We start from the raw sequence: 27198 nt of genomic DNA on the forward strand, positions 1-27198 counted from the left end.
AGGACCTGGGGATAAAAATGCACCGTTTGCTGAAAGCAGCCACACAGGTTAGACAGGGTGGTTAAGAAGGCATTTAACATGCAGGCATCACGTTTAGGAGTTGAAACATTATTTTTCAGTTATATAAATCATTGGTGACACTGCACTTGGAGTTCCATATACAGTTTTGATCACTCTGTTATAGGAAAGACTGGAGAGGGTGTAGGAGGAATTCATGAGGGTGCTGATTAGATTTGAGGGCCTGAGGTACAAGGAGAGATTGGCCACGTTGGGTCTATATTCCTTGGAACATTGATGACCTTGTAGAAGTTCATTAAAATCATGAGGGGTAGCACAGTCATAGTCTTTTCCCCAGGGTTGAGGAGTCCAAAACTAGATGATACAGATACAAGGCAAGAAGGGAGAGATTTAAAAGACTTGAGAGGTAACTTCTTCACACAGAGGAAGTGAGTACCTGGAATGAGATGCCAGAAAAAGTGATCGAGGCAGGTACAATTGAAACATTTAAGAGGCATTGGATGGGTAAATGGAGAGGAGGAGTATGGACAGTTATTGGCTGAGCATGGGCAACTGAAACTAGTAGGGAGATGCTGTGGTCTGCATGGACCAGTAGGGCTGAAGGGCCTGTTTCCATGCTGTATTATTCTATGACTCTGACTCTAAACCGCCTCATATCAATGGCCATCTTACCTACTTTTGGTTAGTTCAGCTGGTGGAGATGCTACGTCACGAGGCCAGAGATCTCAGGGTTCAGTCCTCACCTCTGCCACTGCCTTTGTGTGTGGAGTTTGCATGTTCTCCCTGTGACCACAGAGGCTTCCCCCAGGTGCTCTCGTTTCCTCCCACATCCCAAAGGCACATAGGTAATTGGCCACTGCAAATTGCCTCTACTGTGTAGGTGAAGGGTGGAATCTGGGGAGACTTGGTGGGATTTGCCTCTGTAAAGGAGAGATTGGAGGGTTTATTTTCTCTGGAGCATTGGAGGCTGAGGGGTGACCTGATAGAAGTTTATAAAGCTATGAGAAGCAGAGATGAACAGGTAGTATCTTTCTCAGATACTCAAATGACAAGTACCAGAGGACCTAGCTTTAAAAAGAGGGGACAAAGTTTCAAGGGAAATGTGTGGGGCAAGTTAAAAAGCTTAGATGAACTTGTGTTGTTTTCTCTGGAACATTCTAAGCTGAGGAGAGACTTGATCTTTGTTTTTCCAGGGTAGACACATTTAAAACAGAGGGCATGCATTTAAGGTGAGGGAGGCAGGTTTAAAAGAGATGTTTTGGGGCAAGTTAAGAAAGTTTGAACAAACTTGTGTTGTTTTTTTCTAGAGAGATTTGATAGCTGGAGTAGACGGTTGGTATCTTTCTCCCCAGGTAGACATGTCTAATACTAGAGGGCATGCATTTAAAGTGAGAGAGGTAAGTTCAAGGGAGATGTGAGGCACAAGTTTTATTTTACTCAGTGGAGGGTTTCTGGGACATGTTACCAGGGGTGGTGGAAGAGGCAGATATGATAGTGGCACTTAAAAAGGCATTTAGAGTGGCACGAGAATATGAAGGGAATGGAGAGATGTGGATTATGTGCAGGTTGATGGGATTAGTTTGGTGTCATTGTTAGCAACGACATCATGGGCCAAAGTGCCTGTTCCTGCACTGTACTGTGTGTTCCCAAAGAACTATCGGATATTAAAGAACTGTGGAAAGTTTAGATATGAGGATTAGGAAAATGGTAGAGATCAGTCTCTCAAAACATCTTGAAAACCATATGGATAAACACGTAATTCACCAAGACATGGCAAGCTAAGGATCAAGCAGTATATAAAGGGTTTGCTGGGTACAAATGAATAAGATGTGCTGAAGAACCAACCCAGAAGATGAGTTGTTAAGTTCAAGTCACTCACCCATACATGAATACGGCCAGACAAAACAGCATTGCCCTGGGGTCAAGGTGCAAAACACAGTACCCACAGTCATACAGCACAAGGCACATATACCACATATAAGACAGTAGGCACAGATACGACATCAGTAAAACACAGTCACACCAAAAATATAGTCCAAGATCCTTCGTCCATGAATGTTGCAGAAACCTGCAGCCGACCACGATACAGCTGGTCTGCTGAGCGAACACTTGGGGGCAGCTCTGATTACAGCATGGCGGGCACGTCACCGCTGCCTACAACACTCCAGTGGAGCGCCCACTTTGACACCTCCCCCCGGTAGCTTCAAGCACGTGATCCAAGGCCACGGTGACTTGAAGCCTAGTCCTCGCTATGACCGAGGCCACGCAGATCCTCCACCGTCTGCCAATAAACCAATGAACTGGATCTTCAACATTCCACACCACCAATGTCCAACAGGGTCTTGAACCAATGAACTGGATCTTCAGCATTCCACACCACCAATGTCCAACAGGGTCCTGAACCAATGAACTGGATCTTCAGCATTCCACACCACCAATGTCCAACAGGGTCCTGAACCAATGAATTGGACTTTCAGCATTCCACACCACCAATGTCCAACAGGGTCCTGAACCAATGAACTGGATCTTCAGCATTCCACACCACCAATGTCCAACAGGGTCTTGAACCAGTGAACTGGATCTTCAGCATTCCACACCACCAATGTCCAACAGGGTCTTGAACCAATGAACTGGACTTTCAGCATTCCAACAGGGTCTTGTGATCACAGAAAAGTGACTAAGTCTATCACTCGCTGTCAGGCTGCACACCTCTGTGCACTGATGCCTCTCTGTTGCAGGCAGCGTCACAGTCCGCACCAAATCCTGCTCCAAGAGTTGTGTCTGCAGCCTTTCAAGAATTTTACAAGCAGGCCTCTGTACAGTATAACTTGAAGAATTATATTATACTTGAAGCATTAAAAAGGGCCACTTTTCAGCATAATTGTATAAGGGCTAAGAGAGTTGTAAAAGAGCGCCTGAAGGCTTTGTGTGTCAATGCAAGGAGCATTTGTAATAAGGTGGATGAATTGAAAGTGCAGATTGTTATTAATGATTATGATATAGTTGGGATCACAGAGACATGGCTCCAGGGTGACCAGGGATGGGAGCTCAACGTTCAGGGATATTCAATATTCAGGAGGGATAGACATGAAGGAAGAGGAGGTGGGGTGGTGTTGCTGGTTAAAGAAGAGATTAACGCAATAGAAAGGAAGGACATAAGCCGGGAAGATGTGGAATTGATATGGGTAGAGCTGCGTAACACTAAGGGGCAGAAGACGCTGGTGGGAGTTGTGTACAGGCCACCTAACAGTAGTAGTGAGGTCAGAGATGGTATTAAACAGGAAATTAGAAATGTGTGCAATAAAGGAACAGCAGTTATAATGGATGACTTCAATCTACATGTAGATTGGGTGAACCAAATTGGTAAAGGTGCTGAGGAAGAGGATTTCTTGGAATGTATGCGGGATGGTTTTTTGAACCAACATGTCGAGGAACCGACTAGAGAGCAGGCTATTCTGGACTGGGTTTTGAGCAATGAGGAAGGGTTAATTAGCAATCTTGTCGTGAGAGGCCCCTTGGGTAAGAGTGACCATAATATGGTGGAATTCTTCATTAAGATGGAGAGTGACATAGTTAATTCAGAAACAAAGGTTCTGAACTTAAAGAGGGGTAACTTTGAAGGTATGAGACGTGAATTAGCTAAGATAGATTGGCAAATGACACTTAAAGGATTGACGGTGGATATGCAATGGCAAGCATTTAAAGGTTGCATGGATGAACTGCAACAAATGTTCATCCCTGTTTGGCAAAAGAATAAATCAAGGAAGGTAGTGCACCCGTGGCTGACAAGAGAAATTAGGGATAGTATCAATTCCAAAGAAGCAGCATACAAATTAGCCAGAGAAAGTGGCTCACCTGAGGACTGGGAGAAATTCAGAGTTCAGCAGAGGAGGACAAAGGGCTTAATTAGGAAGGGGAAAAAAGATTATGAGAGAAAACTGGCAGGCAACATAAAAACGGACTGTAAAAGCTTTTATAGATATGTAAAAAGGAAAAGACTGGTAAAGACAAATGTAGGTCCCCTGCAGGCAGAAACAGGTGAGTTGATTATGGGGAGCAAGGACATGGCAGACCAATTGAATAATTACTTTGGTTCTGTCTTCACTAAGGAGGACATAAATAATCTTCCAGAAATAGTAGGGGACAGAGGGTCCAGTGAGATGGAGGAACTGAGCGAAATACATGTTAGTAGGGAAGTGGTGTTAGGTAAATTGAAGGGATTGAAGGCAGATAAATCCCCAGGGCCAGATGGTCTGCATCCCAGGGTGCTTAAGGAAGTAGCCCAAGAAATAGTGGATGCATTCGTGATAATTTTTCAAAACTCGTTAGATTCTGGACTAGTTCCTGAGGATTGGAGGGTGGCTAATGTAACTCCACTTTTTAAAAAAGGAGGGAGAGAGAAACCGGGGAATTATAGACCGGTTAGCCTAACGTCGGTGGTGGGGAAACTGCTGGAGTCAGTTATCAAGGATGTGATAACAGCACATTTGGAAAGTGGTGAAATGATCGGACAAAGTCAGCATGGATTTGTGAAAGGAAAATCATGTCTGACAAATCTCATAGAATTTTTTGAGGATGTAACTAGTAGAGTGGATAGGAGAGAACCAGTGGATGTGGTATATTTGGATTTTCAGAAGGCTTTTGACAAGGTCCCACACAGGAAATTAGTGTGCAAACTTAAAGCACACGGTATTGGGGGTAAGGTATTGGTGTGGGTGGAGAGTTGGTTAGCAGACAGGAAGCAAAGAGTGATAAACGGGACCTTTTCAGAATGGCAGGCGGTGACTAGTGGGGTACCGCAAGGCTCAGTGCTGGGACCCCAGTTGTTTACAATATATATTAATGACTTGGATGAGGGAATTAAATGCAACATCTCCAAGTTTGCGGATGACACGAAGCTGGGTGGCAGTGTTAGCTGTGAGGAGGATGCTAAGAGGATGCAGGGTGACTTGGATAGGTTGGGTGAGTGGGCAAATTCATGGCAGATGCAATTTAATGTGGATAAATGTGAAGTTATCCACTTTGGTGGCAAAAAATAGGAAAACAGATTATTATCTGAATGGTGGCCGATTAGGAAAAGGGGAGGTGCAACGTGACCTGGGTGTCATTATACACCAGTCATTGAAAGTGGGCATGCAGGTACAGCAGGCGGTGAAAAAGGCGAATAGTATGCTGGCATTTATAGCGAGAGGATTTGAGTACAGGAGCAGGGAGGTACTACTGCAGTTGTACAAGGCCTTGGTGAGACTGCGCCTGGAGTATTGTGTGCAGTTTTGGTCCCCTAATCTGAGGAAAGACATCCTTGCCATAGAGGGAGTACGGAGAAGGTTCACCAGATTGATTCCTGGGATGGCAGGACTTTCATATGAAGAAAGAATGGATGAACTGGGCTTGTAGTCGTTGGAATTTAGAAGATTGAGGGGGGATCTGATTGAAACGTATAAGATCCTAAAGGGATTGGACAGGCTAGATGCAGGAAGATTGTTCCCGATGTTGGGGAAGTCCAGAACGAGGGGTCACAGTTTGAGGATAGAGGGGAAGCCTTTTAGGACTGAGATTAGGAAAAACTTCTTCACACAGAGAGTGGTGAATCTGTGGAATTCTCTGCCACAGGAAACAGTTGAGGCCAGTTCATTGGCTATATTTAAGAGGGAGTTAGATATGGCCCTTGTGGCTACGGGGGTCAGGGGGTATGGAGGGAAGGCTGGGGCGGTGTTCTGAGTTGGATGATCAGCCATGATCATAATAAATGGCGGTGCAGGCTCGAAGGGCCGAATGGCCTACTCCTGCACCTATTTTCTATGTTTCTATAAATTGATCAGACCAGGAACGTACAGGACTTGGACAGCTTCCAATCTGTGGTCATTGTTTATAATTCATCTTACTGATTAACTTTTCTTTCAGTGTTGGTAGAGAATCAATAATTATTTGAGTTGAAGTTAATAAATATGCAGTGCCTGTGGGGAGATGTTTGAGTGGGCAAGAGTATTTTGGTGCCTTGATGAGCTAAAAATTAGAACATAAGAACATAACGTTGTTTGTCATATGTACACAGATGCAAATGACACATTGTGAACACAGTGTTTCAATGACCAACGCAGTATGAGGACATGCTGGAGTCACCACGCTTCTGTGCCAACATGGCAAGCCCACAACTCACCTGTCCATCTTCGGACTATGGGAGGAAACCGGAGCATCCGGAGGAATCCCAGGGGGCCACAGGGAGTATGTACATAGAGACAGCAGCAGGAAATTGAACCCCAACCTTGCAGTTGGCACAGTAAAACATTAGGCTGATTGCTGTACTGTATTACCATGTTTTTCAATGCTTTATGCTCACACATTGGCCTGAACCAATCCTGCATCCTCACCAGCCAAATCTCTGAGGTGAAAGGAGGTGGTCATGAGTAACCCCATCAACAATCTGAGAGCCTCCTTTCTCACCCAGAGACCAGCCAGGACTGGAGCTTGGCATCAAAGGCAGCAGAGTCCAAAATCAGGCATATCCTATTTATTTATTTTGTTTGGTGATTACAGTGTGGAATAAGCCCTTCAGGCCCTCTGAGCATGACTGCCCAGCAACTCCTGATTTAATCCTAGTTTTATCATATCTTTGGACTGTGGGAGGAAACTGGAGCACCCCGAGAAAACCCACGTATTCCAAGGGGAAGACATATAGTCTCCTTACTGATGACATCAGAATTGAACTCTGACTCTTATGTCCTGCGCTGTAATAGCATTGCACTAACTGCTAAGCTACAGTCGTATATATTAGTTTATTATCACTGATATGCATGTGTCATAGCAATACAGAGCTTCATAAAAAAGACACTATTTACAATTTCAAATTAAAACATGGTTGTCGTTATCCACAGTGCACTCAAGCCCATGAAAGGCCCATTGTTTCTGGAGATCCTCCATTATACCCATGGACGCTATGTGCTCCTTCTTCAGGGACACCTGGGCGCAGATGTAACCCGGGGTGAGAGGCAGGCAGTCAGCTTAGGCAGAGTCCTCGACTGACCCTTATCTAGACCTGTGAATGGCTGGCTGGGCCGCTGCCAGTGGTATTCCTAAAGCCTTGTGTGACATTATATCGTCAAATGGGGTGTGAACCCTCAATTGAGAAGGGAAATTCTGCTGGGCTTGGCCAGGCCGTAATCTGGCACCAGGTTGCAATGTACAAGGTGAGGTTTCTCACCGTATCTCAAGGAAGCAGCATCTAACATCAGGGATCCTCACCATGCAGGCAGTACTCTCTTCTTGCTGCTGCCGTTGGGCAGGAGGCGCAGGAGCCTTAAGTCCCACACCACCAGGTTCAGTTATACCCTTCAACCATCAGGCTCCTGAATGAGTGTGGCTGACTTCACTTGGCTTAATTCTGAACTCAATCCACAACATGGACTTTATTTACTTATTTTATTTGCACAGTTTGTCTTTTTGCAAATTGGTTGTTTGTCAGTCTTTCACTGATTCTATTGTATTTCTCTGTTTTACTGTGAATGCCCACAAGAAAATGGATCTCAAGGTAGTGCATGTACTTTGATAATAAGTTTTACTTAGAAGTTTGAAGTCTGCCCTCATTTTTTTTTTGTTTCAGTCCAACGTTGCAGCTTCTAACGCCAAACTTGCCTTGTTCTACGACTGGCTCTTCTTCAATCCAGAAAAGGACAGCATCATGAACATCGGTAAGGATCCTTTATATCACCAGTTCACTAGAAAAAATATTCAAGCATGGTGTCACATTTTAAAAGTCAATTAAACATGCATTGGGTTATTAATAGAATATTAATCAACAGTCTAGAAAATCTACTCGTGTAAGACTGCCAAGTACCAGGTTTGCCAGAGTATTGAAAGTTTGCAGAGTAAAGCTCTTTACTGTCTTTGACACACTCCCAGAACAAGGTCTGCACGAGTTAGACATAGAGCAGTGCTTCCTCTCCACTGTCATAGAGCGTTACAGCACAATTACAGGCTCTTCAGCCCAACCAGTCTGTGCTGACCACCCAGCTAGTCCCAATTTCTTGCATTCGGTGCATATCCCTCTGAGCCCCACCTCTCCATATTCCCATCCAAGTGCTTCATAAATTATACTGCTTCAACCACTTCCTCTGGCAGCTCACCACTCTCTGTTTGGAAAAAGTCACCCCTCAGGACCCTTTTAAGTATTTCTCCTCTCACCTTTTATCTATAGCTACTAGTTTTGGACTGCCCGCTCTTGGGGAAAAGGACTGTTCATTTTATCTTGTATAAGGTGAGAGGAGAAAGATGTAAAAGGGATCGCGGGGCAACTCCTCACAGGGGGTGGTATGTATATAGAACTAGTTGCTAGAGGAAGTGCAGTAACCTATAATCTCCCGGGAATTTGAACATTGCTGCTGTTAAATAGGTCATTAGTGAGGCCGCACTTGGAGTACTGTATACAGTTCTGGTTACCCTGTTGTTGTTATTGGAAAGATGTGGTTAAACAGAAAAGATTTACAAGGAAATTGCCAGACCTAGAGGGCCTGAGTTACAGGGAGAGGTTGACCAGGCTAAGTCTTTATTCCTTGGAATATAGCAGAATGAGGGGCAACCTTATCAAAGTTTTAAAATTTAGAGGTCCTTGACACACTTTCAGTGCAAGAACTGCATATACTGTATCAGAATTATCACTGATACATGTTGTGAAATTTGTTCAGTGGCAGCAATAGAGTGCAAGCTGTAAAATTTTCATAAGTTACAATATAAAAATAAATAGCGTGAGAAAGGAATAGTGAACTAATGTTCTTGAACTGTTCATATAGCAAAGTTCCCATAACACACTGTAGACTGCATGAGTTAGACATGTAGTGAAACTCCTTCCATTAGTGGGAGAGTCTCGGACCAGAGGGCACAGCGTCAGAATAGAAGGACTCCCCTGTAGAACAGAGATGAGAAGAAATTTCTTTAGAATCTGTGGAATTCATTGCCACAGGCAGCTCTGGATGCCAAGTCATTGGGTATATTTAAAGTGGAGATTGATAGGTTCTTGATTAGTTAATCAAAAAAGGTTAGCCTAAGGTTGTGGGGCAAAGACAGGTGAATGTGGTTGAGAGGGAAGATAATCAGCCACAAACGAACGATGGAGTGGACTCAATGGGCCAAGTGGCCTAATTGTGCTCCTATATTTTATGGTCATTCACCTGTCCCAACCGAGCAGACAGAGGTTGGATTGAAGTGGGGCAAAACTTAAAGACAACTGCTAGAGAAGCCCAGCAGGTCAGGTAGCATCTGTGGAGGCAAAGGGATAGTTCACATTTTGCATCAGGACCCAGAAGAGGGGTGACAGCCATTCTCAGGAAGTGACAGGTTGCATTGAAACGGAGATCGGGAGCTGAAAGGTTTTGTTTTTGACTTGTGTTTCAGAGCCTGCTATTCTTGTGATGCATCATTCCATGAAGCCCCATCCAGCGATCACTGCCACACTGCTGGATTTCATTTGTCGGGTGAGTGCGCCCACAGTTTCCATTCACCACTCCGCCTCCTGGGTGTGGGGCTTATCAAAGTTCAAAGTAAATTTGTTATCGAAGTACGTAAATGTCACCATATAGTACCCTGAGATTCATTCACTGTAAGTACCAAGGAAAAAAAACAAACAAAATAATAAGCAATAAATATCGAGAACATGAGAGGAAAAGTTCTTGAAAGTGAGTCCATAGGTTGTGAGAACAGTTCAGTGCTAGGGTGAGTGAAGTTATCCCCTCTGTTTAAGAGCCTGATGGTTTAGAAGTAATAACTGCTCCTGAACCAGAGGCTCCTGTACCTTCCTTCCTGATGGCAGCAGTGAGGAGAGAGCATGGCCTGGGTGGTGGGGTCCTTGATGATGGATGCTGCTTTCCTATGACAGCACTCCCTATAAATGTGCTGGATGGTGGGGAGGGCTGTACCCGTGATTGGCAGCTATCCCCAGGGCACGGTCTGATGCAGAGACGCATGCACACTGTGTGGCACAATGGGGCCACTGAGGATAACCAGGTGGCATGAAACTTACTTACTCATGACGTGTCTGCTCCGTTCCCTTCCTCCACACCCCCAGCCCTCGAATTCTCTTTACGTGGGATGGTTCAGTTATACAGGTGGCGTAAAAGGTTGATAAGATGGTAACAAGAGCTTGTAACATACTTGCCTACCTAAATCAGGACACTTGAGTGCAGAGGTTGGAATATTGGGTTGGAATTGTACAAGACACTGGTCAGGCCAAATTTGGAGTATTCTGCTCTCCCGACAATAGGAAGGTAAAAATAAAATTGAAAAAGTGCTGAGACAATTCATAAAGGACTTGAGAGATAGTAGGAGTTGTAGGAGATAGGTTGAATGGGTTAGAACTTTTTGTTATTACTTAGAGATTCAGCACGGTAAGAGGCCTTTCCAGCCCGAAAAGCCCTCAACATTCAGATGCATCCATGTGACTAACCCTTATGTCTTTGGAATGTGGGAGGAAACTGGAGCATGCAGAAGAAATCCACATGGTCATGAGGAAAGCGTACAAATTCCTTACAGACAGCGATGGGAACTGAGCACGGGTTGCTGGTGTTGCACAAGGTGAAAACAGGCTCTTTGTCCCACCCCCTCTTGATCTCTGCTATCTATGTAACACCTGTCTCCCTCGTCTTTAGCGGAGTCCTCATCTCAGAAAAGTACAAAAGTGTGTCCGTATCTCAGATGTAAATCAGCAATTTGTTGAATCAGTGGGCCCTTCTAGTCTGGGTTCGAGGCAATAGGTAGAAATAAAAACTTTCTTTTTATTTAGCTTCCTTAGGGAATGGTGACCATAACGTGATAAAGTTCTTCATTGTAATGAAGAGTAAAAGAGTTGATTGCGAAACTATCATTCTGAATCTAAATAAGGGAAATTGAAAGTATGAGGTACAATTTAGTTGTCATTTAATTGTGAGTCCTAGAGTAACAGTGCTCTGAAATAGGCCTTTCAGCCCAGCTAGTGAGTAGGTGGTAACTCTGGGCTGTGAAAAATTCAGCCCAGCTAGTGAGTGGCTGGTAACCCTGGGCTTCGTCAGTTAGACCTGCCAGTCAGTGCTCCACTTCCTTTTGCAAGCTCAGATGCTAATGTTCTCCTTGTCCTCTTCGGCAGATTATTCCGCACTTCTACCCCCCGCTGGAGTCCCACGTGAGGCAGGGTGTCTTCAATTCGCTCAATCACATAGTGGAAAAGAGAGTCCTAGCGTAAGTACCCATCTGCCTCTTCAGATGAAAATTCATTTTGGTGGGGGAAAGTACAAGGAGGAATTACTTTTGAAACAGTGAGAAATTAAAGGTGTTGGTACAGTATCGTATATATTAGGAATCTAGCCTTCACCAGCACAGCAGCATTTTCATCATCCATCCACAGTTGACTTTGAAAAAGTCTGGTGCTCCCGTAGTGTTGTTGGGAATGGTTGTGAACCTAATGGTGTTGAGAGGCAAATATATCAGCCATCATTGAATGGCAGAGCAGCCTGTCTGCCAAATGGCCTAATTCTGCCGCAATGTCTCATGAACTGCCCAGGCAGAATAAGCAGAAAAAGAACCCATTCTAAACCTCACAGAGGAGTCAGTTAGGTGTGAGTATGAGTGTGGAACTGTTGGGAATGGAGTTCCTGGATATAAATACAGGAGATCGCAGATGCTGGAATCTGAAGCTGAAAGCTGACAGGTCCCCAAGCTTTGACCTTTGTTCCAAGATTTAGGAAACGTTGTCTATGCCAATAATGATGGTTAACCTGCACCTTCTGTAAGTTTTAAATGGGTGGTAGGTGAATGGAGCTGGGGGGTGGTGTTGACAGAGGTACAAGTAGACCAGAGGTGGACTGGCAGAAGAGAGGGTGAACACAGGAGGTGAGGGCTACCTCAAGCCGGAAAAAATAATGTGCTTCCCGTTGGGTTGTGCTCCGAATGGAGTTGAGAGGGATAATAAATTAGCCATGATCACATGGTGGTGCAGACTCAACGGGCCAAAGTGCCTGATTCTGCTCCTATGTCTTGTGGACTGGCCAGGCAGAATAAACAGTAAGAGAATGTATTCTGACCCTTACAGAGGTGTCATTGAGGGGTGTGTGCGTGCTCGCGCGTGCAGGTACATGGTTATGGTAGGTGTCCTGTGCACATGAATATACAGGGGCATTGGCTGTGTGGGTGTACTGTACATGGACGCAGACTCTGACTATATGATTAGGTGACACAGTTGTGCAATGGTTAGCATAACGGTATTACTGTGCCATCTGTAAGATTGGGGTTCAATTCCGGCTGCTGTCTTTAGGATTTTATATATTCTTCCTGTAACTGCATGTGTTTGCTCCCGTTCCAAGATATACTCGCTAGTGTTATTGAGTTGTGGGCATGCTACGTTAGTGCTGGAGGCGTGGCAACACTTGTAGGCTGCCCAGCACAATCCTCCCTGATTTGATTTGACACAAATGGCCCATTTCGCTGTAAGTTTTCATGTACACGTGACAACTAAAACTAATCTTCAAAAAAAATCTTTGTTGTTTGCAGGTGGTCACGGGTGTCAAGTGTGTATTGTAGATAGTTATGAGTTTTGACTGTGTGTATGTGGGGAATATATGTTGACTGCGTGTATGCAGGTATGAGTATTTTCTGTACATGCGATGAGTGTACGTGGAGACGGAGACTGTGTGTGTATTTGTTTCATCAACAGGGGGAGTTCTGTGTTCTGCTGAGGACTTTGTGCAGAGACTCAAAGTTCAATATAAATTTATTATCACAGTACATATATGTCACCATATACTATCCTAAGAGTCATTTTCTTGCGGGCATCCACAATAGACGTAAAAACACAATGAAATCAATGAAAAACCACGCACAAGCAAAGAGAGAGACTCCCAAGAGGTCTCATTTTGGATAATGCTCTCTAATCCTGCCCAATTCCAGTTAGGTGGGTTTTGAACATAAGTAACCCCAGGGCATACTTGCTCTGTTGTGCATGGGACCCTGGGAAATGAGCTCACAATGTCATCTCTCCCTCCATTTCTCTCTCTTTGCTCTCAGGCCCTTGGCTCCCCTGTTTGACAACCCAAAGCTGGACAAAGAGTTGCGGGCAATGATCCGGGAGAAGTTTCCAGAGTTCTGCAGCTCGCCGTCGCCACCCGTAGAAGGTAACTGATGCTGCCTGGCCTTTGATACCCAAGCCATAAGTGCAGGTAGTTGGGTCCCACAGTGTTCTAGAGGGGAAAGGGGTGAGAGATGTAGTAAGGCCACATTTAGAGCATTGTGTGCAGTTCTGGTCACCTCACTAAAGGAAAGATATCTATAAGCTTAACAGTGCAGAGAAAGTTTACTAGGATATTGCTGGGACTTGAATTGCAGAGATGGATTGAATAGATGAGCATAGGAGTATGTGAGGAGATTTGATTGCAGTATACATAATGGGGGGTATAGACAGGGTGAATGCATGCAGGTGTTTCTCCTCTGGTTGGGTGAGACCAAAACTGGAGATCATAGTTTTAAGGTGAAATATTTAAGGGGAACCTGAAAGAAATTTCTTCACTCAGAGTGTGGTGCAAATGTGGGAAAAGCTGTCAGTGGAAGTTTAGATGGAGGTTCATTTGTAACATTTCTAGGAAGTTTGGATGGGTACATGGATGAGAGGGGTATGGAGGGCTATGCTCCAGGTGCGGGTGGATGGAACTAAGCGAAGGCCAGGCTGGAACGGACTAGATGGGCTGAAGGGCCTGTTTCTGTGCCGTGGCATTCTGTAACTCTACATTGAGCCAATGCCATTTCATATGCCTCGATTCAGAGTTGCTAATGTTGGCAGAGCACTCCATTTAAACGGCAACAGACGATCTGCTACAAAAACTCAGCTGGTGGAGCAGCATGGGTGGGGGGTGTTGGAGGTAGGATTTGTCAATTCTGGATGTCTCAGTGAAATTCTGTGTTCTGATACAGGACTTTGTCCTAAAGCACCAACAATTCCTTGCTCCCCCACACAGATGATGCTGCTCGACTTGCTGAGTTTTTATGCTACGCATATACAGAAGCAAGGCAACGACACCCCCATTCCCCCCCCCACTGAGCACTCAAGCGTGTAACAAAGCATCAATAAAGACACAGACTTGCAGTACCCCAAAGACCACTCGTTCACCTGGTAAATCAACATACCACAGGCGCCCTTCCTCTCCCTAATAAGGGAAAAAGGGGTGTCCCTATTTCACAGCGAGAGGGGAGGCATAACAAAAACAACTCGCCGATTTATGGTGTTAAAAGTCTGTTGCGCTGCTTTTTCCGAGCTCTGTGTCCAAAGAACTCGGGTCTCTGGGCACACAGCCAACAGCCAGCTCGCGGCTTTCGATCTTCCGTGTACTCCCACGAAACATCAGGTGATGGTGGCACCAACCTCGAATCTGCCCGCCTCCAGAGCCACGAAAATCCATCACCCTGAAGGAGCGCTAGTGTTCCAGGCTGTGTCCTTAGCGTACCGAAAAGTGGCCGGTCTTGAGAGCGGGCCCCCTTTCTGCAAAGAATCGAAGGCAGCTTGCAACTCCAGGTCAGGGTCAACCGGAGTCATACAACGTGAAAATGGGTCTTTAGCCCATTGATTTTGTGTGGACTATTATGTGCCCATTTACAATAGTGTTTTCATACTCTTGATGTAGTTAAAAGTGCTTTACAATGGGATGAATTCCAAACATGAAAATAAAATATAAAGTAAGTAAACAGGAAAATAAAAGACAAAAAGATATTAATTAAAAGCAAGGTTAAATAAATAGGTTTTGAGATGACGTTTAAAAATGTCAATTGAGTCTGCATCTTATAGTTTTAGGTACTGGATTCCACAGTTTAGGAGCGTAGTTCAAAAAAGCCAACTTGCTAATTATCTTTTGAGGGAGATTGTTTAAATTTAAGAGACTGGCAGCAGAAGAAGACCTGAGAGCTTGAGCCGGATTATAAAACAAGAACGATTCTGTGATATACGCTGGTCCCAAACCAGTGAGAGTTTTAAAAACATATAAGAAAACTTAAACATTGATTCCAAAGAGATACAGGAAGCTAATTAATCCAAATTCATTCTTCCCACACTCCCATCAGCTGCCCCCACCCCCTCCAATTCTACCACGCACTTACACACTATGGGCAACTTACAGCAGCCTGGGGGTCCTTGGCATGCGGGAGGAAACCTTGGCAGCATGGGGAATCCCATATGAATTGAATTGACTTTATTTCTTACATCCTTCACGTACATGAGGAGCAAAAATCTCTCTGTTACATCTCTATCTAAATGTGCCATAATAAGTAGAACAGTCAAAGTAATATAGAGTACACTCAAATCAGGGTGAGTTCGTCATTCTGATGGCCTGGTGGAAGAAGCTGTCCCAGGTCCTGGCTTTTATGCCGCGGTACCGTTTCCTGGATGGCAGCAGCTGGAATAGATTGTGGTTGGGATGGCTTGGGTCCCCAATGATCCTACGGGCCCTTTTTACACACCTGTCCTTGTAAATATCCTGAACCATGGGAAGTTCACAACTACAGATGTGCTGGGCTGTCCGCATCACTTTCTGCAGAGTCCTGCAGTTAAAGGAGGTACAGTTCCCATACCGGGCGGTGATGCAGCCAGTCAGGATGCTCTCAATTGTGACCCTGTAGAAAGTTCTTAGGATTTGGGGACCCACACCAAACTCCCTCAACTGTCTGAGGTGAAAGAGGTGCTGTTGTGCCTTTTCCATCACACAGTTGGTGTGTACAGACCACGTGAGGTCCTCAGTGATGTGGATGCCGAGGACCTTGGAACTGGTTACCCTCTCAACCCCAGATCCACTGATGTCAATAGGTTTTGCGACATTGAAGGAGAGGCTGTTTTCTTGACACCACTGTGTCAGAGATGACTTCTTCCCTGTAGGCTACCTTGTTATTGTTTGAGATAAGGCCAGTCAATGTAGTATGGTTAACAAATTTAATTAGCAGATTAGGCGCCGATACAGTCGTGGGTATATGGGGAGTAAAGGAAGGGACTCAGTACGTAGACCTGAGGGGCTCCTGTATTAAGAGTCAGAGGGTTGAGATGAGGGAGCCCACATTTACAACCTGCTGGCAACCTGTCAGGAAGTCCAGGATCCAGCTGCACAAGTCAGGGTCAAGGTCAAGGTCTCTGAGCTTCTTGTCGAGCCTGGATGGAACTGGATGTTGAATGCTGAGCTGTAGTCCAAGAACAGCATCCTTCTTCTCCAGATGTGTAAGGACGGTATGCTGAGCAGTGGCTGTTGCGTCATCTGTCGTTTGGTTGTGTCAGTAGGTGAATTGTGGGGGGTCCAGTCTGGGTGGTAGCGGGCTGCAGATATAATCCTTGACCAGCCTCTCAAAACATTTGCTTATTATTGAGGTGAGTGCGACAGGACGCCAGTCGTTCAGGCATGTTACCTTGGTCTTTTTTTGGTACAGGGACAATGGTGGATAATTTGAAGCAGGAGGGCACTCTACACTGGGAGAGGGAGAGATTAAAAATGTGTAGACAGTGCAGTACTGGAGTGAAGACTGATCTGGGCTTGCCCAGGTTCAGGGATTAGATTTAGAACAGAGATGAGGAGAAATTAGTTTTCCAAGAATAATGTCTCTGTGGAATTCTCTGCCCAGGAAAGCAGTAGAGCCCACCTCATTAACTATATTTAAGACACAGATAAATTTCTGTACAGCAGGGGAATTGAAGGTTCTGGGGGGAAAACAGGTAGGTGGAGCTGAGTCCAGGGCCTCATCAGTCATGATCTTGTATTGAATGGCGGAACAGGCTCGATGGGCCTGATGGCTGATTCCTCCTATTTCTTGTGCTCTTATGTGAGTATGAACTAGCAATTATAAGAAAAGTAGACACAGAATGTGGTGTCAACTGCTGATCTTCTTGCTTGAGAAAAGATATACTGACTTTGGAATCAGTGCAGAGGAGGTTCATCAGGTTATTGAGATGAGGGACTTGGCCTTTGAGAAGACTTTGAATTGCCTGGAACTGTTCACTGGAATTCAGAAGAATGAGAGGGGATCTTATAGAAACATATAAAATTAGGTAGATAGAGGCAGGAAAGTTGTTTCCACTAGTATGTGAGACTATGAGGCTGGGGACATGGCCTTAAAATTCAGGGGGATAGATTTAGGACAGAATGAGAAGAAACTCCTTTTTCTCAGAGAGCAGTGAATGTGTGAAATTCTCTGCCCAGAGAATAGATTTTTGCATAGCTGTGTAATGGAGGGTTATGGGTAAAAGGCAGGCAGGGTCAGCTGAGTCCACGACCAGCCATGGTCTTAATGAAGGGCGGAGCGGGCTTGAGGGGCCAGATGGCCCACTCCTGTTCCTATTTCTTCATGAGACAGACTCACCTATAACAACTGTGTTGCCCAGTGTGCTAGTCCCATCTGCCCACACTTGGCCCACAGCCCTCTAAATCTCCACTCTCCAATAACAAGCTAAATGCAAATAGAATAATTTTAGCCTAAGTGCATCAACTTAAAGGTAGTAATAATGACTGCACAGTCAAAACTGCCTCATTGCCAGCTGCATTTGTACTAACCAATGTTCTGTCCCCCAGGTTAATCTCATCTCTCTATCTGGCAAAACAATAGATAGTACTCAGGGCTGGAAATCAGAGGCCCAGACTACCAATCCAGAGACATGAGTTCCAATCCCATCTCGGCCATTGTGAACTTGATACTCAAGTAACTAGTCATTTCTAGATTTTAAAGATTCATGCTGTTATCAGTAATAGGTGCCAAAATTTGATTTTTAACTGCAACATATACAAAATGCTGGAGGATCTCAGCAGGTCGGGCAGCATCCATGGAACTGAATAAACAGTCGATGTTTCGGGCTGAGAAAAGAAGGGGGAGGACATCAGAATAAAAAGGTGAGGGAGGGGAAGAGGATAGTTAGAAGGGGATAGGGTAAGTCAGGTGGGTGGGGAAGGTAAAGGGCTGGAGAGGAAGAAATCTAATAGGAGAGGAGAGTGAACCATAGGAAAAAGGGAAGGAGGAGGGGCACCAGGGGAGGTGATAGGGCGGGTATGAAGAAGCAAGAGGCCAGGGTGGGGAATAGAAGAGGGAAAGGGGGTTTATTTATTTATTTTACGGGAGGGAGAAGTCAGTATTCATGCCATCAGGTTGGAGGCTCCCATCAGGTTGGAATATAAAGTGTTGCTCCTCCACCCTGAGGGTGGCCTCATCGTGGCAAAAGAGAAGATTGTGGACTGACATGTTGGAATGGCAATTGGAATTAAAATGTTGGGCCACCAGGAAGTTGCGCTTTGGGTAGATGAAGTGGAGGTGCTTGACGAAGTGGTCCCCCATTTGTGTCGGGGCTCACCAATGTAGAGGAGGCTGCATCAGAAGCATCAAACACAACGGACGACTCCAGCAAATTCGCAGGTGAAGTGTTGCATCACCTGCAAGGACTGTTTGGGGCCCTGAATGGAGGTGAGGGAGCAGGTGTACCACTTTGGTCACTTACAGGGATAAGTACCTGGAGGGAGATCAGTGGGCAGGGATGAATGGACAAGGGAATCATAGAGAGAGCAGTCCCTGCAGGGAATGGGGGGGAGGGGGAGGTAAAGGTGTGTTTAGTGGTAGGATCCCTTTGGAGATGGAGGAAGTTGCGGGGAATGATATATTGGATGCAGAGGCTCATGGGTGGTAGCTGAGGACGAGGAACTCTATCTCTATTAGGGCAGCGGGAAGATGGGGTGAGTGCAGATGTTCAGGAGATGCGGGTTTAATGCAGCATTAATGGCAGAGGAAGGGAAACCCTGTTTTTTTTTAAAAAAGGGGCATCTCTGATGTCCTTGGAACAGATGTGGTGGAGATGAAGGAACTGAGAAAAGGGATTTTTACAGGAGACAAGATATGGTCTATGGTCAAGGTAGCTGTAGGTTTATAAAAAAAGATGTTGGTCGACGGTTTGTCTCCAGAGTTGGTGACAGAAATTGAAAAAGGACAGGGAGGTGTCTGAAATGGAGCAAGTGACTTTAAAGGCGAGGTGGAATTTGGAGGCAAAGTTGATGAAATTGAAGAGCTCAGCATGGGTGCATGAACCCATCAGTGTAGCGGAGGAAGAGTTGAGGAGCATTACTGGGTCCTAGCTGTCTACGTGATATGCTAGCCAGCACACAAGCCAAGACAGTACAATATGGAGAACAAGTTTTTGCCCGTGCAGAAGGCTCCCCTACCCACATAGCTGATGAATCCAAAAGAATGGCAGAGATCGATGTAGTTTGGCACCCGTGTTTCTGAAGGAGTTGTCAGTCAGCATTGGACTACTTTAGGGACCATAGCTTTGGATTTTTCCCAAAGTCTTCTCCATGAATGGGTATAGCCGCAAGGCAGCAGAGGTTTGAGATCAGTTTTCCTTCTAGATGAGCTGGCAACCATGGCTGACGAACCCCATCTGCCCAAAGTGGCTGGTTTTGCCCCTTCTCCTGTCAGTAGGAATGGTTTTGCCAGGCTCAGTAGCTAAGCCACATGTTAAAGGCCAGGAGCCGGATTTGGTTATCAGAGGCTATTTGGGATGCATGCCTTTGGGGGCCATTTAATAGATAGTGGGAGCTCATCCCTACTACCACACCTTCTTCTGCCCACCAGCTCCTTACAACATTAAACTGGTACTTAGGAAGCAATGTGTACACTGACATCTGTGGTACCAGGTCTCCAAACAGCAGCTGGTGCCTGTAGCCTGTTTTAAGATCCAGTCCTAAAGACAACATCTCTGACCTTTGCCTGTGTTTTCGAGCTCCAGGCTTCATAACAAATCACAATCTCCTTAACCCGGTGGCCAAGGTACAGTTGCAACAAAAATATGTGAACCATTGTACTTAATAACTAGTAGAACCTCCTTTAGCAGCAACGCCGAACGGTAACCATAGCTGCTGATCAGACTTGCACAACTGCGAGGAGGAATTCGACACCTATCCTCCATACAGATCTCTTTCAGTTCATCAATATTTCTGGGAGACCTTGTATGAACAGCCCTCTTTAGATCATGCCACAGTTTCTCAATTGAGTTAAGGTCTGGACTCTGACTTGGCCATTCCAAGACATGAATTTTCTTTTTTTTTTAAACCATTCTGTTGTTGATTTTCTCTTTTGTTTCAGATTATTGTCTTGTTGCATCATCCAACTTCTATTAAGCTTCAAGTGATGGACTGCTACCCTGAAAAACGTCTTGATACAATTTTGAATTCATTGTTCCCTCAACGATTGCAAGCTGTCCAGGCCCTGAGGCAGCAAAGCAGCCCCAAACCATGATGGTCCTTCCACCATGCTTCACAGTTGGGATGAGGTTTTGGTGTTGGTGTGCAGTGTCCTTATTTCTCCAAACATAACAATGTGCATTTCTGCCAAAAATTTCCATTTTTGTCTCATCTCCCACAGAACGTTGTCCCAGAAGTATTGTGGAACATCCAGGTGGCCTTTTACAAACTTGAGATGTGCAGCTTCTTTTGTTTGAGAGCCGTGGTTTCCTCCATGGTGTCCTTCCATAAACACCATTCTTGTTCAGTGTTTTTCTGGTAGTGGGTGCGAGAACAGAACAAGTTATAAAGAATTCTGCAGGTCTTTTGTCATTACCCTTAGGTTCTTTTTCCCCTCCTTCAGCATTCCATGTTGTGCTCTTAGTGTGATATTTTGCAGAATGCCTAGGGATTGAATTTCTTCCAATTTCTCTTACTTTGAACTGATGAACGTGCAGGTTTTCATAAATGCTTTTGTAGCCTTTTCCAGCTTCATGCATCTTTACAATTCTTCTTCTTAGGTCCTCTGAAAGTTGTTTAAATCGAGGTGTGGTGCACATAAACAGATATTTCTTGAGAAGAGCAGGCTCTGTCAGTAACCTGACTTTGTGTTTTTTTTTATAGAGCAGGGCACCTCTACAACCCACACCTCCAATCTCATCTCATTGACTGCAACACCTGATTTTGTAGAAGGCATTAGCCCAGAGATTCACATAATTTTTTTGAACCTGGACTGTGATTGTTGAAATGATGTACTCAGTATTGACGAGAGGTGGAGACTGAGGGGAGAGCTGATAAAGGTTTACAAAATTATGGGAAGCATCAATAGAGTAGATGGCCAGAATCTTTTTCTGAGGGTCAAAATACCTAAATCTAACAGACAAGCAAGGTCAGGGGGTAAGCTTAAAGGAGATGTGCAGGGCTAGTTTTTGACGTACAGAGTGGTGGGTGTCTGGAATATGTTTACAGGAGTAATAATGGTGCATAGTTCCCTGAAGGTGGAATCTCATGTGGATAGGGTGGTGAAGAAAGCTTTTGGTTTGCTGGCCTTTATTAATCAGAGCATTGAGTATAGAAGTTGGGATGTAATGTTGAGTTTGTATAAGGCATTGGTGAGGCCAAATTTGGAGTACTGTGTACAGTTCTGGTCACCGAATTATAGGAAAGATGTCAATAAAATTGAGAGAGTACAGAGGAGATTTACTAAAATGTTGCCTGGGTTTCATCTCCTAAGTTACAGAGAAAGGTTGAACAAGTTAGGTCTTTATTCTTTAGATCGTAGAAGGTTGAGGGGGGATAGAGGTGTTTAAAATTATGAGGGGGATTGATAGAGTTGACGTGGTTAGACTTTTTCCATTGAGGGTGGGGGAGATTCAAACAAGAGGGCATGGGTTGAGAATTAGAGGACAAAAGTTTAGGGGTAACATGAGGGGAACTTCTTTACTCAGAGAGTGGTAGCTGTGTGTAACGAGCTTCCAGCAGAAGTGGTTGAGGCAGGTTCTATGTTGTCGTTTAAAGTTAAATTGGATAGCTATATGGACAGGAAAGGAATGGAGGGTTATGGGCTGAGTGCAGGTCAGTGGGACTAGGTGAGAGTAAGAGTTCGTCACGGACTAGAAGGGCCGAGATGGCCTGTTTCCATGCTGTAATTGTTATATGGTTATATATGAGTGGTGATGGAGGCAGCTACAATAGAAGTGTTTGCAGTTCTTATATAGGCACATGAACATGCAGAGAAAGAAGAGATATGGGCATTGTAGGCAGAAGGAATTAGCTTAGTTTGGTATTTTCTTCCAGAAAGGGCCTTTTCTGGCTGCTGGAGACTCGTGCTGTTCCGCGGAAGTCACCGTGGGGACCGTTTCTTTTCACATTATGATTTGAATGATGGAATTGATGGCTTCCTGGTCAAGGTTGTGGACGATACAAAGGTAGATGGGGAGGGGCAAGTAGAGTTGAGGAAGCAGAAAATCTGCAGAAGGACTGGCTCCAACTGGGCAGAGAAGCGGCTGACAGAATAAGGAAGCATGTGGTCATGCACTTTGATGGAAGGAATCAAAACATGGACCAAACAGGGAGTAAATTCAAAAATCAGAGGTGCAAAGGGACTTGGGAGTCCTTGTGCAGGATTCCCTAAAGGTTAACTTGTAGGCTGAGTTGGTAGTAAGGAATGCAAATACAATATTAGTATTCATTTCATGAGAACTAGAATGCAAAAGCAAGGATGTAATGCTGAGGCTTTGTAAGCCACTGGTCAGACTGCACTTGGAATATTGAGCACCTTTGGGCTCCTTATCTGAAACAGATGTGTTGGCATTGGAGAGGGTTCAGAGGAAGTTCGCGAGAATGATTCTGGGAATGAAAAGGTTAATGTATGAGGAGCATTTGATGACTGGTTGTGTACTTGCTGGAGTTAAAAAGAATGGGAGGGGGAGAATCTCATTAAAACTTATCAAATAATGAAAGGGTTAGACAGAGTGGATGTGGAGGGCATGCTTCTTATAGTGGGTGAGTCTAGAACCAGAAGAACCAGCGTCAGAAATAGAGGGGTGTCTATTTGGAACAGAGAAGAAGAATTGCTTTAGCCAGCGGATGGTGGATCTGTGGAATTCTTTGCCACAGATGGCTGTGGAGGCCAAGTGATTGGGTACATTTAAAGCAGAGATTGATAGGTTCTTGATTTATCAGGCTGTTAAAGGTTATGGGGAGAAGGCAGGAGAATGGGGTTGAGAGGAACACTAAATCAGCCATGATGGAATGGCAGAGCAGACTTGATGGGTTGAGTGGCCTAATTGTGCTTCTATGTCTTATGGTATTTAACTGTCAGTTTAATTACTTCAGCACAGCACTGTGGGCTGAAGAGCCTGTTGCTGTGCCGTTTTATGTTCCTTACAGCCCCTGCTTCTATTCGTCAGTCTTTTATTTATAGCTTTTCATAAAATCTATTGTACTTCTTTATTTTCTTGCAAGTGCCTGCAAGAAGACGAATCTCAATGTAGTTTCTGGTGACATATACGTACTTCGATAATAAATTTGCTTTGAACTTTGACATTTTACAGCACATTCCACTGCTCATAGCACAGGGAGAGGGAGAGATGCCACTGCGGTTTCACCCCCAAGAACTGAGCCCCGTGTGCCACAAGAGCCTCGTAAAAAGGCTTTCCATTTGATTTGTTTCTGCTGCTTAGCAGCACCCGCTATTGTGCCAGTGACACAAGAAAAAGCAGCAGCTTGCGTTCCCACCAGGATTTCTCAGGAGAGCTCAAACATTGAGCTCCAAAGGGAAGGAACCAAATGGGGAAGAGAAATAAACGTTTTAGTTTCTAAATGTCAAGTGACGCAGAGAAACAGGCAGCTGAACACAACAGAAAGGACTTAATCAGAGCGGTGATAAATCTACTGGGATCCCCATGGCCATATTAAAACATGTAATGACTATTTGTCAATGACAGGACCTATTATTACTCATAAAATAATACAGCTGAATTAGTCCACTGCTTGCAAATGGTTGTGCTCCTCTCCGATGTTGTACCAACACACGAGGCAACAAGGTGCACCAGCAGGTGGGGGAATTTGGCCCCTTGAGCTTGTGCAGGCTGTCAGAATCAGAATCAGGTTTATTAACACCTGACACTTGTTATGAAATTTGTGGCAGCAGTACAATACACCGAAATGAATATAAATATATAAAATAAATGTGCAAAAAGAGCAAAATAGTGAAGCAGTGTTCATGAACCGTTCTGAAATCTGATTGTGGAGGAGAAGCTGTTTCTAAAACATCGAGTGTGTATTTTCAGGCTCCTGTTTCACCTCCCTGATGAAAAGAGGGCATGTCCTGTGTGATTGGGGGTCACTTATGAGGAATGCCATCTTCTTGTGTTTTCCCCCTCCCCCCTTTTAAATATGTCCTTGATGCTGGGGAGGCTAGTGCCTGCCTTCTCCCTTAACCCTTGCCTCCTTATAATGAGCCTATCAATCTCTAACTTCAACATACCCAGTAACTTGACCGCCACAGCCCTGCGTGGCAACGAATTCTGCGGATTCACCACCTGGTGGCTGAAGAAACCATCTCAGTTCTAAAGGGTAGTCCTATTACTCTGAAGCTGTGCCTGTTAATCCCTAGCTCCCCTACTGATCCACAACCATCATGTCCTGGATTTTTAAGCCGCTCTGACTCCTTTGCTGTCTGAAAGTTTTTTTTCACAGGTGAAACGGAATTTCCGAATTCGCACTGCTCTTTTCGAGGAGAGCATGACAATGGGTTCCAGAGGTCAGTTTGGCCAGCCACTCCACACCTAGGGTATTTTGGTCACAAAAGGCAAAAGGGCACAGGGGTTGCGGTAAATCATAGAGTTGAAGCAGGCCCTTCAGCCCATCTACTTTGTGCTGGAATGTTATTCTGCCTAGTCATATCTATACCCCTCCATAACCCTTCCCAACCTTGTATCTATCCAAGCTTCTCTGAGATGTTTCAATTGAACCCACATCCACTATCTCTGCTGGCATCTTGTTCCACACTCTCACCAGCCTTTGAGTTCCCCTTAAATATTTCAGCTTTCACCCTTAACCTATGACCCCTAGTTCTAGTCTCACCCACCCTCAGTGGGAAAAGCCTGCATGAGAAGAGGCAGGCACAATAACAACATTTAAAAGTTATCTGGACAAGTGCATAGGAAAGGTTTAGAGAGGATGTAGTTCACATGTTGGCAGATGGGATGAGCTTAGTTGGGAATGTGGTTGGCGTGGATCAGTTGGGCCGAATGGCATGTTTCTGTGCAGTAAAGCTCCATGACTGTAGGGTATGTAGCAGTTCGCGTGACGCTATTACAACTCAGGGGTGGGGGGTCTGCAGTTCGGAGATCAATACCGGTGCCATCTGTATGGAGTGAACTGCATGGGTTTCCTCCTACAGTCCACAGGCATACTGGCTACCAGGTTAATCAGTCATTGTAAATTGTCCTGTGATTAGGATCGTGTTAAATAGGTGCATTGCTGGGCCAGGAGGGCCTGATCCATGCTGTAGCTCAAAATGAATAAATATTGATTTAATCCAGGCACTCGAGTTCAACCCCCTGCTCAGTTGCAAGAAGTTTTGTTTATTTGGACTAATTAGCTGGCAGTGATGGTGGCTGTGAAACTAGTGACCTTCCCTGAAGGAAGACTGCTGTCCATCCCCTTTTAGTTTGTGGGTGACTCCATGACCACTGCAATAACTGTCCTTTAAAACAAACCAGCAGCCCACTTAGTTCAAGGGCAATTGACAGTGCTAATAATCTGGCCTCACCAATGACACCCACATAACGTGGAAAAAACCACAGGTGTTTGTGTGAGTCAGATACTGGGTACATTGTGTGCAGCCAGACTGAAATTGCGACAGTGTCATTCCTGTCACCTGCACTTAATAAAGTGGCCAACTAAGTGTGTGCTTATGGTCCTCTGCAGCTGTAGCCCGTCCACTTTAAGGTTTAATGTGTGTTCAGAGCTGCTCTTCTGCACGCCACTGTTGTAACGTGTCGTTATTTGAGTTCCTGGAGCCTTGCTGTCCACTTGAACAAATCTGGCCGTTCTCCTCTGACCTCTCATTCACAAGGTGTTTTCACACAACTGCTGGTCACTGGATACTTTTTTTGTTTTTTTGCACCATTCTCTGTAAAATCTAGACACTGTCCGTTTAAACTTCCTGACAGCATCAGTTTCTGAGATGCTCAAACCACATCGTCTGGCAGCAACAATCATTCCACAGCCACGTTTCTTCCCCCATTTTGATGTTTGGTCTGGAACAACAGCTGAACCTCTTGACTCTGTCTGCATGCTTTTGTGTATTAACTTACTGCCACATGATTGGCTGATTAGATATTTGCATTAACGGGCAGGTGTACCTAATGAAGTGGCCACTGAGCATAGATGTGGGTCCCTGCGTAAAACTGTCACTCTAAAGCTGTGGACTGATCGCTAAGGTCAAGGCTGATTAATAATTATGGCACTAACCAGGAGGAAATTTACTGCGCGGATATTCTCACCGTGCTTGATTCTCGCAAGAGTGTAGTGGCATCCTGAACATAAAAGATTCTTGTTTTTTTTTAACGTGTTAATTTTCTTCACTGGCAGTTAAAATAGAAGAATCTGTTACCATGGATATGGATAACCACGTCACTGACAAGGACCGAGAGGAGAATTGCTATGACAACACAGATGCTGCCTTCAGTGATGACGAAGAGGAGGTGAACAGTAAAGGTAAGCGTGATGCATAGTCCAGAGGTTGTGCCTGAGGCCGAGACACAGGCAAAACTTGGATCGCTGCACATGGTTTTGGTCTCCCTGTAACAGAGTGATAGAGCACAGAAACAAGCCCTTCAGCCCAACCGAGTCTAGGCCTTAGAGTTACAGGCTGAAGCCGTACTTGGAGTACTGTGTACAGTTTTGGACAGCCTGCTGCAGGAAAGATGTGTCTAAATTGGAAAGGGTGCAGAAAAAGTCTCCTAATGAAGGTCTCAGCCTAGAACATCAACCACTCAAGTTTATTGTCATTCAACTGTACAGCTGTATACAGCTAAACGAAACAACATTCCTCAGGGACCGAGGTACAAAACACAGTAGATATATCACATAAAATAATAATATTAAGACAATAATGTTAGCAGATTTTAAAAAAAAGTATTCTATGACTGTACAAGTTGACATGAAGTTCATATAGTTTAAATATACAACAGTAGACTGCTACTGGTGCTGGTACACTGGGTGGTAGCACGGTTTTCCCATTCAAAAATGTTGCCTGACCTGCTAAGTTCCTTCAGTGTTTTATGTGTGTTTGTCTGGCGGAACCTCTTGTGTCGGCAGAAAGGTTTTACAAGGATGTTGCAGGCCTACCTGGAGGGAGAGCTTGGCCAGGCTATATCTCTATTCCTCGGAGTAGAGGAGAATTGGGTGCCACCTTATAGCAATGTTTAAA

At 44.8% G+C, this 27198-nt stretch overlaps 1 protein-coding gene across 3 annotated transcripts in view; it reads left to right on the top strand.

Annotated features, from left to right (window-relative positions):
* ints3 (integrator complex subunit 3) overlaps window positions 1–27198 on the top strand; it is a 156819-nt gene that overhangs the window by 59506 nt on the left and 70115 nt on the right. For all 3 annotated transcript variants that reach the window (XM_072282269.1, XM_072282279.1, XM_072282288.1), the window contains exons 11-15: window positions 7619–7706; window positions 9406–9485; window positions 11129–11220; window positions 13042–13148; window positions 26358–26483. In XM_072282269.1, coding sequence (XP_072138370.1) covers window positions 7619–7706; window positions 9406–9485; window positions 11129–11220; window positions 13042–13148; window positions 26358–26483 — 493 coding nt within the window. The remainder of the gene's footprint in view (window positions 1–7618; window positions 7707–9405; window positions 9486–11128; window positions 11221–13041; window positions 13149–26357; window positions 26484–27198) is intronic.

The sequence above is a fragment of the Mobula birostris genome, chromosome 2 (genome assembly GCF_030028105.1).
Source record: "Mobula birostris isolate sMobBir1 chromosome 2, sMobBir1.hap1, whole genome shotgun sequence".
In the NCBI taxonomy this organism is placed as follows: Eukaryota; Metazoa; Chordata; class Chondrichthyes; order Myliobatiformes; family Myliobatidae; genus Mobula; species Mobula birostris.